Source organism: Chenopodium album, chromosome 19 (genome assembly GCF_948465745.1).
Source record: "Chenopodium album chromosome 19, dcCheAlbu1.1, whole genome shotgun sequence".
In the NCBI taxonomy this organism is placed as follows: domain Eukaryota; kingdom Viridiplantae; phylum Streptophyta; class Magnoliopsida; order Caryophyllales; family Amaranthaceae; genus Chenopodium; species Chenopodium album.
Window position 1 is genome coordinate 18,508,124 of NC_137852.1, and position 27,160 is coordinate 18,535,283.

The window sequence follows — 27,160 nt, forward strand, 5'->3', positions numbered from 1 at the left end:
ATTTGTACTTGAAATCACGCCTAATAAGATAATTAATAATTTGGTTTAGGCTAATATGATTTTAACTCAAGTGATCGCCAATAATAGTTTTATTTGTGCATTAATATTCAACCAACATAGATAAACAGGGTAGGATCAATATAATGTTTGTATGTTATTCGAAAAGCGCACATGAATACGAGCAGAACAAAGTAGAGGCCTATTTTATAGGGCAGGTCCTTTCTTTTGTAGATTGGATTCGTACCCTCATCCCCGGACCCTATTTGGTTCAAGACCTTATGGAGTAGTTGATGGTCCTTTTGGATTGTCTTTTGGGTTTACAAGTTCCTAAAACTTGTTGGCGACTCTTTTTGCTCTTTGTCTTTCCTTTTGGAACGCCACCGTACTTTAGTGTATGATCACAGTGGGGTTCAAGTTTGGGGTTATCATAATGCTTGAAATATTCCCTACACACCTCAATGTGAGGTTGCCTACGTATCTGTTAGGAATCAGGCCAAACGTAGCTCTAACCGAACTTTGCACAAGTGTATGTACACCTCAAAGAGGTCTTTCAAGGGTTGTAATGTGGTTAAGTTGATGGTTTAAGGAAGAAAGGGATAAAAGGCTCAAGACCCGAGAGAAACCCCCCCGAGACGTGTAATTGTGTATTTGAAAACTTTGAATTTGCAAGTTTTATTTTTCACATATTCTTTGCTTTGAAATTCTTTTCTTTCTCTCTTTTTTTTTCATTCTTTTGAATCAATGTAGGCAATCTCAGATCATGCGGTTCATCACTCACTTAGCATTCATGTTTCTCAGGCACGATACCAAGCACTCGATGAGAGACACAATTTGAGACGTGTTCATATCGAAGACATTGGAACACTTGCCTTTAGACATTGTTTTTTTATTATTTACTTTTTTTTTATTATTTGAACTTGCTTTCTTACTGTTACACAAATTGCACATCTTTCCATCCCTGAGTTAAGTGAATGTGGGTTGAATAAATAAGGTCAATCGTTAGACGAGGCTCAAAGTGGTTGACGAAGAAATGGAATGAGTGTTTGAAAATGTTTTAAAGGAATGAATGGGTTGCAAAGGTGCCTCAAATCATGGGTGTACCTTGTGTTTAGTTCGGCAATTTTTTATTTTTACTTTTTTTTTAAATGAAAATTGCTATGATCGAGATATAAAGGAATAATGCCCATTTTATTGATGGAAATGGCGAATAAGATAACAAAATTATCAAATTATAGATAAAGGAAATCTAAACACTAAACTTAGGAAAGGAAATCTATGCTAGACTTAAAAGGGGGAAAGGGAAAAAATCATGAAATCTTGCACGAGGAGCTCGCCGCGCGCCTTGTCTTCATTGCTGCTTCTCACTTTTTACCACCTGGAGGGACTGGAAGTTTGTTGGCATCAACAAGATCCTGAATAGCATCCTTCAAATTCCAGCATTGTTCGGTAGAGTGACCCCTTCCTTGATGGAACTTGCAATGGGCGTTGGGGTTCCATTTGGCGCTCCTTTCTTCAGGTTTAGGCTCTGGAAATGGCCCAATAGGTGTTATCAAGCCTTGTTCGTAAAGGCGATCAAAGGCCGCATCATAAGTCATTCCTAAAGGAGTGTAGGTTCTCCTTTTCTTGGGCAATGGAGCATCAAGAGCTAATACTTCATTGAGATCGACTTGGCTTATATTGTTGGTAGTACTTTCCTGCTTAGAAGACGAAGAAGAAGGAAGGTCGTTCTTCTTGTTTTCCAAGTGTTGTTATTGTTACTACCAGCAGTCTTTATTAGCTCGTCCTCGATATTGATGCCAATGTCATATACAGCTTCAAAAGTGTTCAACGGAAGAAATTTGAGATGTTGCTTGTACTTGTGAGTCAGGTTTTGGATGAAGAGGCGAATCATCTCTTTTTCTTTGGGAGGATCTACCAAGAGTGTGGCTGTTTCCCTCCACCTATTTAGATAAGCAGTGAAGCCTTCATTCTCTTCTAATTGAGAATTGAGAGTTCACGTTCAGAAGTCTTACTTTGAATGTTGCACTTGTAACGGATCATAAAACTGTCGGTGACATCTTGCCAAGTCGCAGTACGCTTGGCATCTAGGGAATAAAACCATTGTTGGCAAGCATGTTCTAAGGAGAGAGGGAACACCGTAGGGAAGAGTGTTACGTCCAATCCCTTAAGAGCCATGGTTGCAGAAAAAGCCTTCAAATGAAACATAAGGTTATCAGTAGGCTTGAACTTGGGAATGTCAGCGGTGGAAAATTTCTCAGGAAGCCTATCCCTTATGTTCAGAGAAGTGGCAGGTTGCTCGACATAGGTAAACTCTTCAGAGATCTTACTCATCTGTTCTATGATCTTGTCTATTGCAGCTACAGTGGCATTGCTTTGATTGTTTTGCTCTACCGTGAGAACCCTGGTAGTGAGTGCTTCCATCATAGTAGACAACCTTTCGATGGCCTGGTTCATATTCTCCATATCTTCCTTAGTGGCCATTGGTTGAAAGTAAATGGGAGATGGATTTTGTGGGGATGCTTGTGGTGGTTTTCTTGTACGCCTCTTAGGTATAAGAGGTTGGTGAGGTAGCGACTCAAACCGTAACAGTCTACCCCTGCTTCTTGACCAAGTGCTGTGAAATGAAATAAAATCACTTAATTGTTTGACTCATTGCTCAAGATAGGAAAGGAAGGAAAAAGACATTTGAAAACAGGTGAGAAAACTCCACTCATTTTTTTATGACGAAAATGGGGGTGCATGAACCTAGTATATGATCATAAACGACATGGTGCACGACTCAAGTCGGAACATAAAGAAAGTGTGTGGACTATACTTGACTCGTGAGTGACTAAGTGATGTTATAAGACTCGTGGTATGATCGTACGGTTAGACATGTGAACAATAACCAAAATGACTGATGCGAGGACCAAATTAACACGGAAAACTTGACTGACGCTTTTTTTTTTTTTTTTTGGAAAAATTCCCGTGCCACGGTACGGTACCCCGTCAGATGGTGCACTGTACCGTGACACGGTCATTTTTTTTTTTTTCGGGCAAAATGTACCGTGACACGGTAAATTTCCCCGTCAGACGGGAAATACTCCCGTGACACGGTGCAATGTTGAGTGACACGGGATAGTTTTTAACAAATGGGGGAAGAAAACGCGTTAGGGTTTACTCGGAAAACACACAGACTGTACCCGTGTCACTTCAGATCTCCCGTGTCACGGGATTCTGTATCGTCAGACGGGAAAGAATCCCGTGTCGCGGGGTTTCTTGCCGTGACGCGGGACAGTTTTGTTCTGCTTTTCCGTCTAAATTCATTTTTAACCCTAATTTCATTCAGCTTTTAAATGTCGATTGATAATTTCGGGCCATTTCTGATTTATTAAAATTGGGCTAAAATAAGAAAATAATTAAAAATAAATAAATAAAAGGTTTGGGCCTAAAACAATAAAATAAAAAAGGTTTTGGGCTGGAATTAAAACTATGCTTTTTATTAAACACCAAGACTGATCCATGGACTATTCAGAAATACGAATTTAATTAAATATGATTTTTAAGCACTCTCGGGATTAAATACTGAACCCGACCAATAATGGCGGTGAAAGGTTGTTCATCATCGGGTTTGGTTTTGGGGAAACATTTTTAGGTGTCTACAACCCCCAATGAAGCAAGAGAGCTTCAAATTAAAGACAAGTTGGTGAGTTGATAGAAAGATGATTTGTGAGGGAATCCCTTAGCCCTTGTTCGGTTCCGACTCTTATGGTTCCAGAAAAAGATGGTACATGGATGATGTGTGTGGATAGTAGGGCCATCAATAACATCACCATCAAATATCGTTTCCCTATTCCCCGACTTGATGATATGCTTGATGTGTTACATGGTTCTAAGGTGTTTTCGAAGATTGACTTGAGGATGGGGTACCATCAAATTTGCATGCGTGTAGGATATGAGTGGAAGACCGCTTTCAAGACAAAGCAAGGCTTGTATGAGTGGCTATTTATGCCATTTGGGCTCTCTAATGCTCCTAGCACTTTCATGAGGCTCATGAACGAGGTACTTTTCCCTTTCATTGGTAAATTTGTTGTTGTTTATTTTGATGACATACTTATTTATTACAAATGTGAACTTGATCATGTTAAACATTTGAGGCAAGTGTTTGAAACATTGAGAAGTAGGCGGTTTTTTGCCATGTTGGAAAAATGTACTTTTATGGTGGATAGTATCATTTTTCTTGGTTATGTGATTCCAAATGTAGGGATCTCAATAGACCCTAGTAAAGTGGAGGCCATTCAATCTTGGCCTACTCCTACCACTCTCACTCAAGTTAGGAGTTTCCATGGTCTAGCTTCCTTTTATCGAAGGTTTGTGAAGAATTTTAGCACTTTTTTTGCCCCGGTAACCGAATGCATGAAGAAGGGTACTTTTGAGTGGACACCATCGGCTCAAAGGGCTTTTGAGACCCTCAAGAAGAAGTTGTGTGAGGCTGCAATCTTGGCTCTTCCGAATTTTGATCAACCCTTTGAGGTTGAATGTGATGCTAGTGGGGTTGGACTTGGAGTGGTTCTTGTGCAAGGAGGGAGACCAGTTGCTTATTTTAGTGAGAAACTTGGTGGAGCGACAATGAGATATAGTACCTATGACAAGGAGATATATGGTATTGTGAGAGCTCTTGATCATTGGTCACATTACTTGAGGCCTAGACCATATGTACTACACTCCGATCATGAATCTCTCAAGTACATCAATGGTTCTCATAAACTCAATGCAAGTCATGCCAAATGGGTTGAATTCCTCCAATCCTTCACTTTCTCTTCTAAGTACAAGGAAGGGAAGAGCAATGTTGTGGCCGATGCTCTTTCTAGGAGGCATTGTATGATCACTATTCTTGATGCGAAGTTTTTAGGGTTTGAGTTGCTTAAAGAGTTGTATGGTGATAATGAGGATTTTGGTGGGTTAATGAAGAAGTGTGAGGATGGGGTTGATGGCTCTTTTATGGTGCAGGAAGGTTTCCTTTTCAAGGAACACAAGCCTTGTGTTCCAAAATGCTGTCATTGACGGTTACTTGTTAAACAAGCTCATCAAGGTGGACTAGTCGGACACTTTGGGGTTGCAAAAACATATGACATTCTTCGAGAACATTTTTATTGGCCCAAGATGTTTGGTGATGTACAAGATGTAATAGCTCGTTGTGGGGCTTGTCACAAGGCTAAGAGTCAATTCCGTGAAGGACTCTACTCTCCTCTTCCGGTTCCTAGTCACCCTTGGGATGATCTTAGTATGGATTTTGTGGTTGCTCTCCCTCGCACTCAAAGGCAAAATGAATCCGTGTTTCTTGTGGTTGATCGTTTTAGCATGATGGTTCACTTCATTCCTTGCCACAAGATCGATGACGCTTCTCATGTGGCTACCTTGTTCTTTAGAAAAGTGGTGAAGCTTCATAGCATTCCAAAAAGTATTGTGTCGGATCGAGATCCTAAGATCTTGAGCTATTTCTGGAAGACCTTGTGGAAGTTAGTGGGAACCAAGCTCTTATTTAGTACCTCTAGTCACCCTCAAACCGACGGCCAAACCGAGGTAACTAATCGTACCATGTCCACCGTTCTCCGAGCTATCATTAGAAACACATGAAAGATTGAGATCTTAAACTACCTCAAGTTGAATTTGCTTACAACCGCTCTCATTGCATATCTACCGAGAAAACACCATTTGAAGTAGTGTATGGTTTCAATCCCCGCCTACCACTTGACTTATTGCCTAGTATCCCTCAAGAGGAGTTGAGCTTTGAGGCAAAAGATAGAGTTGAAACGATGAAAAAGCTTCATGAAGATGTCAAGAAGAGAATTGAGAAGGCAAATGAGAGTAACAAGGCAAGGGAAAACAAATTCAAGAAGCTAGGGGAATTCAATGTAGGTGATCTTGTGTGGTTCCATCTTCGGAAGGAAAGATTTCTTGCTAAGAGAAAGAACAAGCTCATGCCAAAATCTGAAGGCCCCTTTGAAGTTGTGGAGAGAGTTGGACCTAATGCTTATGTAGACACCCATTTGTGCCTCCCCAAAACCAAACCCATTGATGAATACCTTTCGCGCGAACCATAATCGAATGAAGTGAAAGTGTGAAAGGTCAAGTGTTGCGGTTAGTTTTTATTAAAACCTTTCTTTCTGTTTTTGAAAACCAACTCTATTTTATGAAAAATAGCCAATCTAGTTTAGTTTGGTCCATGATAAGGGTCCAATAATAGTGTAGTTGGATGGGGCTTGCAAAGAGCTTTCCAGCGATATATTATAAGCCCAATTCCGATGAATAATGAGGAAGTTATGGCCAAAATACTAAATTGGGCCCGGTTTGATCCTTACATGCGGCGCAATGATCTAGGGGAGGGCGTAATGTCAATTATTATTCCTAAAGCTATTAGGATTGATTATAGTCTTCTAGAATTCTCTAGAAGGTTCTCTTAAATCCTAATGGAATTAGGATTGATAATTGTGGATTGATAAGTTTTATATGGAATAAAACATTATTTTATGTCTTTGTACGGACTCTACGGATCAATTTTGATTGACAGGTAGACTCCGTGCTGAAAGCTCGTGAAATGTTAATATTATTTAATTATTATTTTTAATATTATTAAAAATTTATAAATAATCTTATCATTATTATCATTATTATTATTATAATTAATATTATTAATTATAAGTATTATTATTACTGTTATTTTCATTATTATAATTACTATTATTATTACTATTATTATTAAATATTAATTACCATTGTTAATAATGATACTATTAAATATTAATTTTTAATAATATTATTATTATTATTAAATATAATTTATTATTATTAAATATTAATTTTTAATAATCTTATTATTATTATTAAATATAAGTTATTTATCATTACTATTAAATATTGATTATCATTATTATTTAATATTTAGTATTTATTTTTATTATTATTAAATATTAATTATTATTATTATTATAATAATTCAATATTAAATATTATTTTTAAGAAGATGAAAGCAAAGCAGGGTAGAGCAGAGAAAATCAGAGCAGATTGAAGCAGAACAGAGAAAAGCAGATTTCAGTATAGTAGAGCAGCTCTAATGAACGGGGCCTAATACGTGCATAGTAAAAATATCACAATAACTAATAAATATTACATTGGATGTTTATATGGTATAGTAAAAATATTTATCGCAATGACTAAACAATATAGTATCAATGTATCATTATAATATTTCCTATTGTGAAATATAATTGTATAAAATATCTTAGTCAAAGTATATTGAAATTATAGACTTAGTATTTAAGTAAAGATTAATTTATATGAAATATATTAATCGAATAAAGCATATTGAAATTATAGACTTGATATAAATAGTGTTGTTTAAATTTAGTTTATTTTTTTTTAAGGAAAGAAAGAATGTTGGAGGGAAAAAAACAGCACCAAGAAGTGACACGTGTCATTCTTGGTGTATGTTTTAGTATTACACTAGATTAAGTCCCTTGCCATGCACGGTAATTTCCACTAGTAGAAAAAGGCTCATTTGCGTCGCTCATTTATAGTGTATTTGCGTCGCTTCTATGAGCGACACAACTGCTCGCGACGCAAATGACATTTAAATCATTTGAGCACAGATGGGAATGATTTCTGTCACGGATTCATAATTGAAATATTTAGAAGTTAGATGAATTTTCTTGGCATGTATGGGTAATTTTACTTGCCTGAAAAACAAAAGTAGTGAGATTGACGAATACACATTACTTAACAAAAATTAAAGCAGCCCCATCAATTTAAACAACTTAAAAAGCTTTAAGCTTACTATTCCAAACAAAGTAAGATAGAACATTCAAGATCAGTCCCAAACCGGGGACTATTCAAGACTTACTCCTAATGAGTAAGCCCTGAATGGTTATCTAAGCCAATGATGCAAGTATTATTGCAATTCTAATCAATTATATCACAATTAAAAATCTCATACAATTCACAATCATTATACCAACCACAAAAAATAAGTTAATATTGCAAAGAATGGTTCAGATATATATACCACAAGTGAAGACAATCTCGTATGTGTACTACCGCCTTAATCGTTTGTCCACAACCAGAACCTCGAGCAACTTGTGGATTCCGCATAATTAAGAATCTGCCATATAAAATTACATATATTAAACCAACAAAATTCAATCATACTATAAAATATTTTCTAATTAATGAGTTAAGAGAATAACAGTAAACCTGAAATTAAACTACGTCCTTGTTCAAGTCAGATGCTACATTCTATCTACCATGAAAATATTGAACAATTTTTTTATTTTTTATTTTTTTTTTTGGAGAAAATGAAAATATTGAACATAAATAGAAGCAATATTACCTTAGGTGAAATCGACTTCACAAATTCAACAATGTCGAGCCTAAATGCAGTTGATTTGGAGGGGCGAACACGGGTCGAACTACTATGGGTTGGTATCAGTTGACATGTTGTACTCATAATCAACCCATCAAAGCAAACAGTTGAACAATTTGGTACCCATAACTCACAGCAAGAGAAAATTTATTTTATGAAAAAGGATCAGATTATCAGAATGCCCATCTTGGCTGTTGGGCATTGTAAAAAGCGCAGAAAATTTAACTTGAAACAGAAAATTTAACTTAAAGCAGAAATAATCTTGAAACAGAAAATTTAACCCACAACACTGTATAGTAATTTTGAAAATATTGAACATAAATAGAAGCAATCTTACCTTAAGGTGAAATCGACTTCACAAACTCAAAAATTCCCAACATTGCTCGAATATGAGGATAGTAATTTTGCTCGAATTATTTGGGGTTTCTATGGTTCGAATTCCTGGGGTTTTGATTCGATTTTTTTGCTCGATTTTTTTGCTCGAATGTGCTCGAATTAATGCCCAGAATTTGCTCAATTTTTCTGGGGTTTTTTTTGGTGTTTTGCTCGAAATTGGGGGATTGTAGCTTTGAATTTTTTCCGATTTTGGGTGTTGATTTGAATGAGGTTTGGTTGTTGAATTTGTGGGGGGTTTTTTTGGTCGATTTTCTGAGGGTTTTTGGGTCGATTTCTGGGGGTTTTTGGGTCGAATTTCTGGGTGATTTTTGCTCGAATTTCTTGGGGTGTCTAGGTCGAATTTCTGAGGTTTTTTTGCTCGAATTTCTGGATATTTAGCTGTAGAAAATCGCTGTCTTGGAAGATAGGAGTAGCAACTGTTTTTTTGTTTTAGTAAAAGGGAGGCAGCTAGCAAGTAGAATTAGAAATAACCTAAATGCAAAAGAGTTATTTGCGTCACTCAACTAATAATATGTGACGCAAATAATTGAAACTATAATGCTGGACATTATTTATTTGCGTCGCTTATTGATTAAAGGAGTGACGCATTTTAATTCTATCACTGATTTGCGTCACTTGTCATTAAATGAGTGACGCAAATAACATTATCATATGCGTCGCTTCAATAATTAAGAGCGACACAAATAACAGAAAGCTAAAATATATCTGACTTTTGCATCGCTTATTGGTTAATGTGCGACGCAAATCACTTTTAAGGATGCTAAAAAAAAAGCATTTGCTTCGTTCTTTTGTATGAGTGATGCAAATAAGGCGACGCAAATGTACGTTTTTCTACTAGTGTTCACTACATTTAAATAATAAAATATTATTAAAATAAAATTAATTAATTAAAACTATAACATATGTATTATCTTCCTATTTTGCATACATAATGAAATGAAACATGAAATAGAATGAAAATAGCCGATTAGGCAAATGAGTATAATAAAACTACATGTTAGACCATATGAATGTTTTAAAAATTCAATAGTAAATTAGTATCAATTGTTTATTATTAACCATATAAGTATTTAAAATTATTTATTACACCTAATGGGCAGGAATAATAACCCTAATTTTTGGTCAATTTTTTTCTAAAATATGACAATAAATGAAAGTATTAGAGATGCAAACAAAAAAAAAATTGAAAACTTTAATTAATCAATATTTCTTGCATGATTACATGCATAGATAAAGTGTTTATATTGTTATGCTATGTTGTTAAACTCTATTCATTATGTTTTTATGTTATTCATATTAGAAATAGGTGAGAATAAAGCATTTAAAAAAAAAATCAAAACTCCCATTTTTGTAATAATAAAAATAATAATCTGTGTAGTACGAATCTATTATTTAATAGATTCATCATTTTAAATATTGTTACAAAATTACCTAATTTAAAATATATTCACCATATGAAGGAATAAATTATAATGTTTTAAAGACGTGACATACAGAGTAATACCAAGTTTTTATTATGTTTTATTTTTCCATTATTAAAAGATATGGAAAATGGTGTAATGATAGCTATAAAGAAATATATTTATTATAAAAGGTTGTACAAAAGATTTGGAATAATATTATAGTAGTTACTTTGTATACTATAAGAAAATTCCCATAGAAGATTTTAGCAAAAAGGGAAGGTGTTTTTGGAGGGAAAAAATTACACCAGAAATTGACACGTGTCATTTCTGGTGTCTGTTTTAGTATTATGTTATGTTATTGATTGATTATTAATTAATAATTATTAATTAATAATTATTGATTATTGATATTGATTGATTAATATTTAGTTGCAATAAAGAAAATTTTATGTGTTATAAACAATAATTGAAGTAGGTCCTAACCTTATACTTGGTTAAAAACAAAATATATATGTTGTCTAAGATGTCACTTTATTTTAACTTTTTTTTATCTTGTTACAAAACTTTTTGGCAAATTAATTGATTTTCAAGAGATATTTTATGCCTCCATCTTTAATAAATTAACTAATTCTCATTATTGTTTGGCTATTGTAACATTCTAGCTAATTGATTGATTATCTTCCCACAAAACAGTCTTATAAAAGTTGTTGAAATAGTTGGGAGGTTATGATGATGAGGTTTGAGTAGGAATGGCAACGGATCGGATTCGGATCGGATGGAGCTTCACCCGCATCCACCCGCATCCACCATCCGCTCCACCCGATCCACCCGTCACCCGCAAAACCCGTCACCCGCATCCGATCCATCCGTCATCCGCGGGTGAAACGGGTGGATCGGATGATAAACGGATGATAATTATAATTTCTAATATATAAATTCATGAATTTTGTTATTGCATATTATTGATGTTAATACATCGAATTATCGATATTATGTATTACCCTTGTAAAAAAAACATCAAGTGTCGCCTTTTTTGTCCCAAGTAAAATAAGAACAAAGTTTCCCGGATTGTCACAAGTTAAATAAAACAAAGTTTCCGACAACTAATCAATACAAACTTGCAAATATGCATACAACATTGCAAATAGTTTCAAATTACACAACATTATAAAAAACATGAAGTTCATTTGTTATGTTCTTCCTTCAAAAGTCCATGAAATTTTTTCTATAATATATTCACAAGAAAGCAGAACATATTTCAATCAATAAATATATATACTCAAAATTCAGATTTAGATATAAAACACAAATCAGAAATTTCAACAAATCAGATGGGTTCACATCGTCACAACAATTCACAAATTCAGATCTACAAATCAAGTCAATTACTTCAACAACTAGAAATTATTAGATGATTACTTGATTAGGCTTTACACTAGTAGAATAAATTAGAACAAACTAAAAAGAAAAATACCTTGAAGGGCTTGAACGAGAATAAAATAGAGGGAGGTGCGTGAGGATGGTCGGCTGTCGCCGGTGAGAGAACCCGCCAGATTGTCGCGAGTGTCTGAGTGAGAAAGAATCGGTGCGAAATTGATTGTCTGAGTGAGAGAGAGGGAGGTGCGTGAGGATGGTCGGGCTGTCGCCGGTGAGAGAACTCGCCGGATTGTCGCAGAGCGGTGGTGAGGGACTGAGTGTGGCGAAAACCGCGAAACTGAGAATGAGTGAGAAAGAATCAGTGCGAGTGAGAGAGAGGGAGGTGCGTGAGGATGGTCGGGCTGTCGCCGAATCGCCGGTGAGAGAACCCGCCGGATTGTCGCAGAGCAGTGGGCCGGTGGTGAGGGACTGAGTGTGTCTGAGTGAGAAAGAATCAGTGTGAGAGTCTGAGAGAGAATGAGGGTGGCTGGGTGAGTGGGTGCCTGCCTGGCTGGGTGGTGTTCAAAATTAGGGATTAGGGTTTCTGAATTTAGGGGGGGTTTATATATTTATTTATTAAATTTATATATATATATATATATATATATATATATATATATATATATATATATATATATATATATATATAATTTCGTACAGTTTTTCAAAAAAAAAAAATTATAATTTCGTACAGAATTATTTTTTTAAAATTTATATATATATATATATATATATATATATATATATATATATATATATATATATAATTTCGGGTGGATGACGGATCGGGTAATAAACGGATGACGGATCGGGTGATGGATGATGCGGAGCCCCACCCGAATCCGACCCGATCCGTCACCCGCTTCATCCGTCATCCGCCCTTCATCCATTTAATGCGGATTTTCGTCCATTAAATTAAATCGGGTGGATCGGGTTGGCGGATATCCGTTTACGATTGCCATCCCTAGGTTTGAGTAAGTAATTATTGGCTTCATTGGCACAAGGCACTTGGCATTTAGAAGCCCAAAGCAACTTAAAAGCTTGATGGTACAAAAGTTTATTTGCTCCATGTATTCCACTATGCCTACCATGTATCCTTTTGTGAATTTAATTTGTAGTTTTGCACAAAGTATGGAAGTGTGGACACTGATCACACAGATCCGTGTAATAGCCAACAACTTCAATTATTTGAGGTCATGGAGTTTGTCCCTCCATCACCAGGAGTGACTTGGGTTTGATCCTCACTATACCGCACATGTGATAATTAGCAAGGGCACCTCTTAAATATTACCGTATTTTTTTTTTAAAAAAAAACTTCAATTATATACTTCCTCCGTTTTTCTTTTATTGCACTATAAGGACTTTTATAATATTCACTTAATCTTCTTTGACCATCTTTTGTGATTTATTCATTAGGAAAAACATAGTCATGTGGGATCTAGTTAGATTCATCTCGAAATCTACTTTTCAAAAATCAATTTTTTATAATTTTTACAAAAGTATAGTTAAAGAGCGTGAAACCCCTTATGGTGCAATAAAAAAAGAACGGAGGAAGTACGTAAATTCCAAAGTTATACGGGCAGTGTTGCTAAACCCCATGGTTTGTCTAGCCCACAAGAGAAGAAAACTAGTACTCCCTCCGTCCCTAAAAGAACGACCCATTTGGCCAAAACTTTGTCCCAAAAAGAATGACCCATTTGCATTAAAACACCCACCAATTTGCTACAATATTTGTGCAAAAATTAGCTTCCCCTATAAAAATTTGATTTTCCATGTAATTTTATTACTTTCTCTCTCTATTTTTTTTTTTGCAAACCCATGTAAAGTTATCTTTCCAATATACTTTTACTTTTTTTTACTTAACTTCCTTAATACCCGCGTAATTAACCCAAATGGGTCGTTCTTTTTGGAACGGAGGGAGCAGTAATCTATTCTCTCTTTGCTTATAAAGTATCAACCGCCCAAAAATAAATTGCACGTGGTTATAAGGGTGTAAGCTTAGGGAAAATAAAATAAGTGACGTTTTAAAGTTTACTAGAGATCGAAGGTTATAATGAGCTGACACCTTTTAATCAATACTTGTAACATAATACTCCCTCCATTTTTTTTTATATGCATCACTTGGGGATGCACATAGTTTTAAGAGATAAATATAATATTGTGAGTAAGTGAATAAATTATTATAATAAAAGTATGATGGAGACCATGAAAGATAAAGTATGTGAGAGAGAATAGATATTTTATTATTTAAGTGGGGACATAGAATAGCGAGAAATGATAAAATAATTTGAGTGGGGTTAAAGTAAGAGAGAGAAATAATAAAATATAGTATAACTTTACCAAATATAGAAGTGATGCATATAAAAAAAACACCTATAAAAGGAAAGTGATGCATATAAATAAAAACGGAGGGAGTACTAAAACAGACACTGGAAATGACATATATCACTTTCTGGTATCATTTTTTTCCTCCAAAAACTATTTTCTAAAATTAAATATATTCTATTTTTATTTTTACATTTATATCTTTTTGATTGAAAACATTTTTAAGAAAATATAATTATATACTTCCTCCGTTTCCATTTAGTTGACGCGTTTGATTTAGGCACATATATTAAGGAGAGGAGAGAGAGTGATAGAGCATGAAAATGCAAGTGGGGTAGCTTGTAAATGCAAGGTAAAAAATTTACCCAAAAAGGAAACATGTCAACTAAAAAGAAACTTCCTAAAAAGGAATACGTGTCAACTAAAAAGAAACGGAGGTAGTATATCTTTTTTATATATGATAATAGTAATTAATGATTATTATTACTAATATTGATATAATTTGCTCAATATGATTATTTTTTATTTATTACAATCAATGGATTTGATTTATATTTTATAGTACGAAATAAGAAAAAAAAAACTTTACGTGTATCAAATTAACTTTAACATATAAATCTATATCTATAACTATTACTATATATTATATTAAAGGTGAAATTGGGAATGACATGTGACATCTTTTTAAAAAAAACTAGGTTAGATCCCGTGCCATGCACGGTTTTTCAATCTTTGTCACGGAGTATCAATTTAAGTTTTTCAATCTTTGTCACGAAGTATCAATTTAAAATCTACTCCCTCCGTCCCTTATTTACATTACTGCTTTCCTTTTTGGGTATTCAAAATTACATTCCCACTTTCCTTTTTTACGAGTAGTAAGTAAATTTTTACCAAATATTCCAAATTATCCCTATTTTTATGTTTTGTAATTAATGTTTTCATTATTTTCTCACTCTTATTTTCTCTTTCTCACTCTTATAAATGCCTTTAAAAATTTCAAAATCCATGTGCATCACTTTAGATGAATATAGTCGGTCCTTTTATTTTCCACCAAAAAATGTTATTGGTCCTTTTTCTTTTCAAAGAATTGATGACATGTGCATCATTAAATATTATTCAATTTTTATTTTATTCAAAGACATCAATTAATGTCTTGTAATTCCCATTATACTTTGTTTTATTGTTCTCTGTCTTATTACAAAAGAAATAGGAATGTAAAAAAGGGACAGAGAAAGTATTTTTTTTAATCTCAAATCAAGCTACTTATAGTATATTTTTTTTAATCTTTTTAATACATATTATATAGCTTTCTTCTGTTTTGTTCCTTGATGACATATTTTTTTCAAATATGATAATTTTTCATTCACCAACTATGTTAAGTTGAAAAATACATATTCATGATTTTTTTTTTACTATAAATAGTCATTATACATTAAAAAGTAATTATTAATATAGGAATTTATTTATACAAAGATATGGTTAGATATTTAAGTTTATAAATATATTATTCTACGATTTTTTTTTTCCGTAAATTTTGGAAGTAAATATTTTGTGTATATTTTCTACAATTTTTAAAAACATTTACTTAAAAAATATATATATATTAAGGACACACCACAAGATGACACGTGCCATTCCTGGTGTGTCTTTTAGTATATTGTTATTGATGATTATCCACCAAAATATTTAATTATTTTTTTTTATGTATTTGTCAAAGCTTATTAGAGAATATTAATGTGAAGTACTGTGCAATAATATTTCCCTACATATAACTTTGTGACATAATCCATTTATACACATTATTAGTCGTGCATGTAATACTCTCACTATTTTCTTTAGTATAATATATTTTAATTTTATATTTGTAATTATGTATTTTTCATCATCTTATTTTGCAATCAGATAGTTTTTATAATTAAATATATTGTTAAACTAATGATAAAAAGTATGTCAAAATTACCGTGCATGGCACGAGACCTAATCTAATAATCAACTAGTGAGCAGTCCGGGCATTGCACCGTGTTATAACTTTTTTAGTTGTGTAAATGCTACAGTATTTTTTAAGAGCATCTAATAGTTTGTATGTAATATGTGTTTTCAATACTTATTTGTAGTATAATATTTATTTATTGTGAAATCTTAAAGTATAATTGACAATTAGTCTATATGGTTAGATAATAATAATTTTTTTCCTAAGAGGTCAAGTATTCGAACTATCTCATCCATATATTTTTTCCAATATAGTTAAGACAGGAGTATTGTTGCTTGTGTGGATGATGTGGCATATTGAGGTAAAGTAATTTTTTACATCTCACTTTGTTGCTATTAATATGTAACGGAGGACCTACAACTTGTAGGTCAAATTAAGTAGGAATAATTCGTGCCAGTCAAAAAAAAAAAAAAATAAAATAAAAAAAAAGTAGAAATAATTCGTAATTAGGGATTTTTCACCATTACGGTGCCTGGAATAAGATTTGTTCCGTAATCTTTAAGCCGCGAGGCCAGACACCGTGGTGGCATTTTAAATAGTTGTATGTATTGAATACTACGTATTAAAAGTTAAACTTACCCAGCCCACCGTCCCTATGAATTGAACGTCATAATCTTTTAACAAATTTCCTTCATTTTTGCCTTGTTGCTTGTCCACTTTGGTGAATACCTTAGCCACTTTTCCATACCTTTTATACTAGTGAAGTAGTGATATAGAAGTAACAACAATTCTAGCAATCTATGAATAATTAGGTTTCATATTTTCAATAATGCAGTACCAAATTAAAAGTATTGTAATAATACTAACAATGATAATTGCGCAATTAATAATGGGTTCAAAGACCTGACAAAATAATGATTCCATGATTAAGTCATGTAATACCAAGGATTGTAATATAAAGTTGATATTAATTTATGAAGCTAGGATAAAACTTGAATGTTTCGTTAAAAGAAAAAAATATGGAAGAAAGAAAAGAAAATTTATGCGTAGTACATGAATTTTTTCAGAATGAATGTGAACCAAACTATTTTCTTTCAGAATGAATGTGAAGATTGTGAACCAAACTCTATATGAAAACAAGGTAACTTTTTGTCGTATCCCGGTGTGAGATATCAAATTGTTCGAGGAACCCTAGATGCTGTCGGAGACTTGTAGATAGGATAAATGTAAACTTATTTAACAGGTTACCAATCATTTGAAATTAAAAAAAAAAAACTTCTTTTACTAAAGAGCCAAGTTAAGTAACTTCTTTTATATTTCACTTTGTTGCTATTAATATGTAACGGAGGACCTACAACTTGTAGGTCAAATTAAGTAGGAATAATTCGTGCCAGTCACCAAAAAAAAAAAAAAAAAAAAAAAAAGAGTAGGAATAATTCATAATTAGGGATTTTTCACCATTACGGTACCTGTAATAAGATTTGTTCCGTAATCTTTAAGCCACGAGGCCAGACATCGTAGTGGGCATTTTAAATAGTTGTATGTATTTAATACTACCTCTGTTAATTGTTATCTGCAACTTTGGGGTATTATTTGTGAGATATAAATTATTCGAAAGTTGTAGATAACAATTAACGGAGGTAGTATTAAAAGTTAAACTTACCCAACCCACCGTCCCTATGAATTGAACGTCATAATCTTTTAACAAATTTCCTTCATTTTTGCCTTGTTGCTTGTCCACTTTGGTGAATACCTTAGCCACTTTTCTATACCTTTTATACTAGTGATATAGAAGTAACAACAATTCTAGCAATCTATGAATAATTAGGTTTCATATTTTCAATAATGCAGTACCAAAAGTATTGTAATAATACTAACATGATAATTGCGCAATTAATAATGGGTTCAAAGACTTTACAAAATAATGATATGATTCCATGGTTAAGTCATGTAATACCAAGGATTGTAATATAAAGTTGATATTAATTTATGAAGCTAGGATAAAACTTAAATGCAGGGCCGTCCCAACTATTATGGAGGCCCTGTGCAATTGAGATACATTTGGACCCCCCCTCCCTTTTTTTAAGTAACGTATAACAATATTGCATTTTTTTTATTAAATGCTCCACTATGATTTATTTGTTGCAGAGGTTTAGAATAAAGAAATAAATGTAATTTTTGTAATACTATTGAAGAGATCAAAATATGTTGAAAAGTAAAAATAAAAGTATTTACGGATTATTGTAAAGAGGAGAGAGAATGGTAATATTTTCTAAAAATGAAATTGAGTCAAGGGACCATTATTGGGGATAAAAATATAAATATTGTTACAATCTTCCAAAACATAGGAATGAAATTTAAAAAAAAAAAAAAAAAAAAAAAAAAAAAAAAAAAAAAAAAGATTAAAATGAAAAGTAGAGCACAGACGAAGTATTGAAAATCGAAAGAATATCTAAACCTTTAAATTATTAAATTAAAAGTACAATTAAGAAAAGAGATTAAAAATTTAAAAAAAAAGAAGTAAAAACTAAAAAAAAATAAAAAATAAAAAAGTACAAAAGCAAGGCTCGAACATCGTATCTACAAGACCTAGTATCACCAAACTTACCACTAAGCCACAACAATAACGCTAAAGATTTTTACAACAATTTTGTATATATTGTAGACTTTGAGGCCCCAAGCGATTTTGGGCCCTGTGCGGTTGTGCATGCCGCACACCCTAAGGGCCGGCCCTGCTTAAATGTTTCGTTAAAAGAAATGGAAGAAAGAAAAGAAAACTTATGCGTAGTACATGAAATTTTTTCAGAATGAATGTGAACCAAACTATTTTCTTTCAGAATGAATGTGAAGATTGTGAACCAAACTCTATATTAAAACAAGGTAACTTTTTGTGGTATCCCGGTGTGAGATATCAAATTGTTCGAGGAATCCTAGATGCTGTTGGAGACTTGTAGATAGGATAAATGTAAACTTATTTACAACTCCATTTGCATGTACCCGGTGTACAGTATTTTTACTGTACATCGGGTTTTTCTCACGTGCAACTTCTTTATTGTTTTTTTTTTTTTAAAAAAAATAGCGGAATTTAAAATCACGGAATTTTATACCTAAATAAAAAAAACGCAGAACAATGGAGGAGAGAGAAAGTGAGAAAACGCAGCTCTCGATCATCCATTGAGGAGAGAGAAAGTGAGAAATCGCAAAAATTGCAAAAAAACGATCATCAATCTAGGAGAAAAAAGGTTAGAAAACGCAAAAATTGCAGAAATCGATCATCAATAAAGGAGAAAAAAGGTGAGAAAACGCACAAATAGAAGAATTCGATCATCAATCGAGGAGAAAAAAGGTGAGAAAACTTACAAATTGCAGAAATCGATCATCAATGGAGAATTCGACTTTCGATACAACAAAATGCAGCAATCTCATTCACGAATTGCTACAAAAACAGAGGCAAGTTGAGACTGAATTTGAAATCGATTTAAATCGATCGATTATAGAAGAAGAAGAAACTTATTGTTTTGGAGATGAATTCGTACCAATATTCAACCATCCAGACAATGCAGAAGCAATTGATAATGCAGAAGACGCAATACACAATGCTGAAAATCAAGTGGTAGGTTCCTGATAAATCAATTGATTCAAATTCAGAACAAACAACCAAAACAAATGCAACTGAAGGTAATTTCTATAAATTTTTGAGATTGTATGCTAAAAAGAACCCTTTGAATACATAATTGTTACCCTTTTTATGCATAAACGTGACCCTATTTATGCCTAAATGTTACCCTCAGATTGAATGCAGAACTTTTGAGATTGCATGCAAAAAGTAACCCTTTGATTGCCTAAATGTTACCCTTTTCATGCTTAAAAGTGACCCTATTTATGCACAAATGTTACACTCAGATTGTATGCAAAAAGTAACCCTTTGAATGTCTAAATGTTACCCTTTTCATGCTTAAAAGTGACCCTATTTATGCACAAATGTTACACTCAAATTGTATGCTGAAAATTCAAGTTGTATGCAGAAAGTATCCCTTTGAATGCCTAAATGTTACCTTTTTCATGCATAAAAGTTACCCTATTTTCACACGAATGTTACCCTTTTTTATGCTGGCCGTGGTTATTATCTGATTTGTTTGTATTAAATAACAGATACAGATCCAATTGATGCTTCTGGTTTAGATCTTAGAGGATCATTTGTTGGTGTGGTAAGAGAAACTTTTGAAGAAATTTTGGAATTGTATGAAAAACATGCTGCTATACTGGGATTTTCAATAAGAAAACATACAACTAGATTCAAACAACACACAAAAATAGTAACTGAGAAAAACTATGTGTGTTCTGCTGAGGGAAAGAGACATTCAGGTCAGAAGAAAACAAAGTTAGTTGAAATGGTTGATGAAGAGGATGTAAATGTAAAAGCAAGAAAGCCAAGACAAGTAGCCATTACAAGATCAAATTGCAAGGCATGCATAAGAGCAAAAGTGAATAAAGAAGGACAGTTTGAGGTGGTGTCTCATGTTATTCAGCATAACCACGAGCTAACAAAGCCACAGTGGCATTATTTGCATCGTTCTGAAAGAAAAATGACAGAGGAAAAAACTGAAGAAATCAAAACAATGAAATCTTCAGGTTTAACTACAATGGACACTTACTATTACATGGCTACAGAGGCTGGAGGAGAACAGAATGTAGGCCATAGTGTTGTAGATCACCTGAATTTCTGCTCAAGGTTAAGAATGGAACAAATTGAGGCTGGAGATGCTCAAACTTTAGTGAACATTTTAAGTCAAGAACAATCAGAGGATCCAAACTTCTTTTTTAGAGTGAAGTTTGACAAAGAAGGAAGAATTTGCAATATCTTTTGGAGAGATTCAATGATGCTAGAAGACTATAGGATATATGGAGATGTTCTTGTCTTTGATACAACATACAGAACCAATAGATATAATCTTATATGTGCTCCATTTGTTGGCATAAATAACCACTGGCATAATTGTATGTTTGCATGTGCTTTTATTGGGGATGAAACAACAGATTCATTTGTGTGGTTATTACAAACCTTCTTCAAAGCTATGGAGGATAGAAAACCAACTTCAATATTCACTGACCAGGACCAAGCAATGGCAAATGCAATTCTGGAGGTAAAAGATTTATATTGACATCTTATAGATTTGAGATCTGACAATAAAGTTTTTCTTTTCACATAAAAGTTACCCTTTTATCTGCATAAAGTTATCCTTTTTAGTGCATAAAGTAACCCTTTTAACAGCATAAAGTGACCCCTTTATTTTCAATGCAGGTGATTCCAAATACAAGGCATAGACTTTGTATATGGCATTTGGAGCAAAATGCCATAACCAGATTTGGAGCTCTTAAAAAAGACAAAGAATTCAAATTTGCATTCAACCAGTGCTTAAAGATGTGTGTGACATAACAAGAATTCGAAGAAAAGTGGCAGGCAATGTTGCAGAAATATGAGTTGACAGAACACTCTTGGTACAAAAGAGTGTATGAGTTGAAAGACAAATGGTGTCCTGCCCTTAGTAGAGATTTCTTTTCAGCAGGAATCTTATCGTCACAAAGGAGTGAAAGCACTAATCATGCTATAGGATTCAGAGCAAGTAAAACAACTACTTTGACAGAATTTTATACCATATTTAAGAAGACAACCAATCGTTGGAGAAGCACATAGAAATATGATGAGTTTACCTGTAGCAAGTCAATAGCATTCACTTCATTGCCTCTCTCTGGAATGCTAAAGCATGCTGCACAGGTAAAAAGTTAACTGACAACTACATAAATTACACCTAATATATGGCAATTTAAATGAACCTACATGATTTTGATGTACAGGTTTTCACTTTATCACTCTTTAGAGATTTTGAAGAGGAGTTTGGATACTCTATGGCAACAACTGTTCAGATGTTAGGCAGTAATGAAGAATGCCTACTTTATCAAGTAACACTAGAAGACAAGCCATGGTCTGCACATCAAGTAAACTATATACATGAGAGCCAAACTGTATGGTGCACTTGCAAAAATTTTGAAGCATCTGGATGGTTATGTTATCATTGCATCAGAATTCTACATTTGCATTCAGTAACAAGAATACCAGATAAGTATGTTTCAAAAAGATGGACTAAGTTTGCAAAAACAGAGGCATGGGATAGGTTGAAGAATCAGGATCCTAAACAGCGATATATTCCATGGAGGCAAACAATGATGAGGAAATACTACAATCTAATCTTAAAAAGTCAAGAAAATGAAGACACAAGAGCATTTATGGAAGAAAGCTTCAGAAACAGTCTTAAAATGGTGGAAGACTTACTTGCTATTGCTGCTCAGAAAGAAAGTGCAGAAGCTGCTTCTAACATTCCTGATGTGGCAGACAACACTCAAAGCAATACTGACGTTTCTTCAGCATCGAGTACAAGCACAAGTGTACCACAAATACTTGATCCTAAAACGGATGTAACAAAAGGAAGAAGCAAGAGAGCAAAAGGAGGACTTGAAAAAAGCAAGAGAAAAAGAAAACCAGCACTGCCACCTCCAAATTCAGAATTTGGATAAAAAACACCTAACTTACGACTCTTTTAAGATCTTTTTTTGAACATTTTTTTTTTCGAAATTAATATACCTTGTATTGTTAAGCTTCAGAAACAGTCTTAAAATGGTGGAAGACTTACTTGCTATTGCTGCTCAGAAAGAAAGTACAGAAGCTGCTTCTAACATTCCTGATGTGGCAGACAGCACTCAAAGCAATACTGACGTTTCTTCAGCATCGAGTACAAGCACAAGTGTACCACAAATACTTGATCCTAAAACGGCTGTAACAAAAGGAAGAAGCAAGAGAGCAAAAGGAGGACTTGAAAAAAGCAAGAGAAAAAGAAAACCAGCACTGCCACCTCCAAATTCAGAATTTGGATCAAAAACACCTAACTTACGACTCTTTTAAGATCTTTTTTTGAACATTTTTTTTTTTGAAATTAATATACCTTGTATTGTTAAACTATTTTTCTTTTGTTTTTTTTACTCTATGACAAGTTTAATGAAAATGTGATTGACACTTTTATTAGCAGATATTTAATTCTTGGAAACATCAACTTATGTTACCCTTTTAACGTATAAAAGTAACCCTTTTCATGAATTAAAATGACCCTTTTCATGCATAAACGTTATCCTTTATATCCACTAAAAGTTACGCTTTCTGGTAATAAAAGTTACCCCTTTTTTCAATAAAAGTTACCCTTTTCACGCATAAAAGTTACCCTATCTATCCAAAAAAAGTATACCTTATCCGTTCTATCCACTAAATTAACCTTTTCTTTGTTAATAGTTACCCTTTCAAGTAATAAAAGTTACCCCTTTTGTCAATAAAAGTTACCCTTTTCATGCATAAAAGTTACCCTATCTACCCAAAAAAGTATACCTTATCAAATATAAAAAGTAACCCTTTTTATGCCACAAAGTAACCCTTTTTATGCACAAAAGTGACCCCAAAAAACATACACAAGAACCTTTCAAATTACTTAATGTATGCACATACATCAGTATTCCAAAAGAACAAAAAACTAACCACTAAGTTTAATTACATCATTTAACTTGATGTATATGCACAAACATTAAGTTTTTTCATTGTTCAAAAAATGCTCCTAGACCTAATCAACCTTTGCTTCTAACAGTCATTTCACCCTTTAGAAGGAGTGTACTTGTCTGTCTTCTTTTTTGCCCTTTTTCCTTTGGGATTCTCTTCGTCTGCCTCTGCCTTTGCTTCTACTTCAGCTGCCATTATTCTTTCTTCATTATCTTTCTTCTTCTTTGCAGCAATTGCATCCTTTCTTCTCATTTCAATTTCTTGGCAATAAGCAGGATCTTTCTTCTTCTCATTGAACTTCTCTAATTCTGACAACACATCATTCCTAGATTCATTCAAATCACACAGCACCAATGTCGTACAGATCTCACCTCGCAGAAATTTTCTCCCAATAATCTCACAACAGAAAAAAAAAAAAAAACTTATCAATATGTAATTAATAAAAGCATTAGAAAGGGAAAAACTACATACAAAATAGATGAATAATTACTGTTTTGAGTTCATTTAATTTGAACGATTCGCCAACAAAATGGAGCATGTGATACATAACAAACACCCCACAGTCCAAATTGTCAACTTTTTCTTTTCTCCATTCCAACTCAACAATTTGAAACCTATAAGAAGGTAGCTGAACACTCTTTGGATGATTTCTTTTTCCGAGAAAAACACCCATTTGATCACACTGACATAAAATATAAAAGTTTAGAATAAAATAAAACAAGAAAAAAGAAAAAAAAAATTTAATGGAAACAATAAGTAAACAGAAACATAACAATGAAATCAACATAAACATACCAAGTGTGAAGACAATTCTTTGGTATATTCAAGAGCATCATCACGCCAGATGATATTGTCAAGATAATATACCACCTCTTTTGTATGATAAATAACAAACAAAATGTAGTGATTCTCAATAAGAACAGGAAAATATATCTGAAACAGAAAAAATTAAAACACTGATTTAGACAGATTAACACAAAACAGAACTTTTTTAAAGTTTTGATAGTAATTTATCATGAAATATACCAGTTCAGCATCCATAATATCACATTCAGGATTCTCATAGCTCACCCAACCTTCCCATAAACCGTGCAAATCATTAACAGCTTGTGAAACTTCACCTTTGCCAATGTTTTCACAAACATGCAAGAATGCAAACTATTAAAAGTATGAGAACTTGTTTATATAAAAAGATAATAACTTTAGTGCACATAAAGGGTAACTTTAGTGCACATAAAGGGTAACTTTAGTGCATATAAAAAAAAAAAAAATCAAATTACTTACACTTTGCCTCACACCAAAGAAGAATTTTCGAGGACCAGAATCAAAACATGCCTTCTCGTTCAAATACAGACAGTAGCAATCAATGATGCACCATCTAATTCTAAGTGGAGCTACCAGGGATACCATGTCTTCTCTTGGAATTAAAAAATTCATCCCAATAGTAACAAGATTCTCACTGCAACAATAAAAAAATAAGATAAGCATTAAACAAAAAAATAAAGGAAAAAAAACATATAAAATATAATTATTATAAAAAATGACATTTAACTTCCTCATCATTGAATCATCCTTCAGTAAACAATAATCAAGAATTTCCTGATGTAACTTGGGCAAATTCTTGAAAATCCGAGCATTAGACCTCAAAAACAGAGTAAGAAAAGGAACATCCACACCTACTGGCCCACAGTCGAGTGAGCAAAAAGATTTATTGCCTCTGACGATACGTCTAGAAGCATTTGCTACAGAAGGCCCAGCATCATCCTCAGACCTATTCATCAAAACACTTTTTCCTTTACCATTGACATCATCCTCAGACCTATTCAAATTCAAATCTTCTGCAGGTTCATTATCAGGATCATCATTGTTATGACCTTCAGGTTCATAAAAATCACGAAACATTTCATGAATAGACTTCATCTTGTTATACTCCTCAATTAAACCATCTAAAAGCTTCAGGTAATGAGGATCAGAAAGTAACTGTTGTGTTTGAGAAAATACAACAGGATCATCAGAGGATAATGATTCAGTTCTGCGAGAAGCAATCATATCACTCAAGGTTTGAAAACCCTGTGACTGAACCAACAATAATACATCCATATTTCTTTTGACCAAAAGAAATGTTTCATGAACAGCCTGCAAACATATGAACCAATAAGAAACTATACAAATGTAAAAAATAAAAATAAAAAACAAATCAAAATTCATGATATATGCATAAAGTTACCCTTTTAAATGCATAAAGTTACCCTTTATTATGCATAAAGTTACCCTTTAAAATGCATAAAGTAACCCTTATAACTGAATATTTAGGGTAACTTTAGTGCACAAAAAGGGTAACTTTAATGCACAAAAAGGGTAACTTTAGTGCATATAAAGAGATAATAACTAAATAAAAAAAAAAGAGCACTTACATCAGTTGAAATTTCTTTAATTTCATCATCAGTCATCACACTTTCTGGAAGATCAAATGCAAGAATGCGGCCACTTCTACAACTTGTAGAAGCCCCTTGACCACAAGTTTTCTTAACAACAGGAGTTACAGGATCCCTAACTTCAGGCTGTGAAACAGGATATGTAAGGGTATCCAATGGTCCCTGCCCAAAATCACCAGCTTTAATCTCCAAATTGATCCGCTTCTTAATCTTCACATCAGTCCAATGTTGAATCAAAGGAAGGGTACTACTTTCCTTTTCTCCTTGGAAATTTAATTGATGAAAATACATAATTTGCAAAGCTAGCAAACAACCACTTACATTTTGAGCATTTTCATCATTCTTATAATTCACAACAGCCTTCTTTAATTTTTTCAAAACATATGAACACCAATCAAATGTTTTGATTTCATCAACATTTTCCACAGCCTTCAGCAACTTCAATGAAACAGTCCTATTAGTAGTAGGAGCTAAGAAGCTAGACATAGCATGTAGCACAAAACATCTCTTGAATTCTTCACCACCATCATCCAAATCAACCATCCTAGACTCCACTTTTGACAAATGTAGAGGTTGCTTCTCAGTAAGACCATAATCATGTCTCCATGACTGAATGATACGTTTATCTACACTACCTTCTTCAGGATTTTTCTGAAGTTCAGGAACAGCAATCTCACTCATAGGCAAGCCAAAGACATCACATATATCATTTTAGTAACTACAAACTCTTTACCAGCAGCAATAGTGAACATGCAGCTACCTCCATTAAAGTGTTCAACCAGCCAATGTAGCATTTGACGATTCAAAGTTTTCAATTTCAGATGTAATAAACCACCAAAACCTATTTCTTCAACAGCTTTTTGTTGATTAGGACTAAAATTACTCATCATTAATTCCAATGTGTGTGGTCTGCACCTTGCAATCAAGGGTCTTTTTTCCCTAAATAATAATAATATAAGTAAAACAATATCAGAATCAGAATCATGATATATATGATTAAAAAAATACAAAACAAAAAACATTTATACTTACACAACAGTATCAGAATCAGAATCAGAAACTACTTGCAATTCAGCATCTGCTTTGGCCTTCTTAGATACAATTTTAGACTTCTTAGGAGCTGCTTTAACCTTCTGAGACTCTGCTTTGGCCTTCTTAGGAACAGTTTTAGCCTTCACAGTTTTAGCCTTCACAGTGTTAGACTTCACAGTTTTAGACTCTGTTTTGTCCTTCTCAGGAGCTGTCTTGTTCTTTTTAGCA

The 27,160-nt window shown here is 33.4% G+C and overlaps 1 protein-coding gene across 1 annotated transcript; it reads right to left on the reverse strand.

Annotated features, from left to right (window-relative positions):
- Window positions 1-19,410: 19,410 nt before the first annotated feature.
- LOC145594141 (uncharacterized) lies at window positions 19,411-26,191 on the reverse strand. Its single transcript, XM_081650475.1, has 8 exons — window positions 25,880-26,191; window positions 25,018-25,601; window positions 24,750-24,924; window positions 24,492-24,623; window positions 24,261-24,398; window positions 23,956-24,147; window positions 23,779-23,861; window positions 19,411-19,489 (listed from the first exon to the last, which is right to left on the reverse strand). The coding sequence occupies exons 1-8, from the start codon at window positions 26,189-26,191 to the stop codon at window positions 19,411-19,413; spliced, it is 1,695 nt and encodes a 564-aa protein (XP_081506601.1).
- Between the last annotated feature and the right edge of the window lie 969 nt (window positions 26,192-27,160).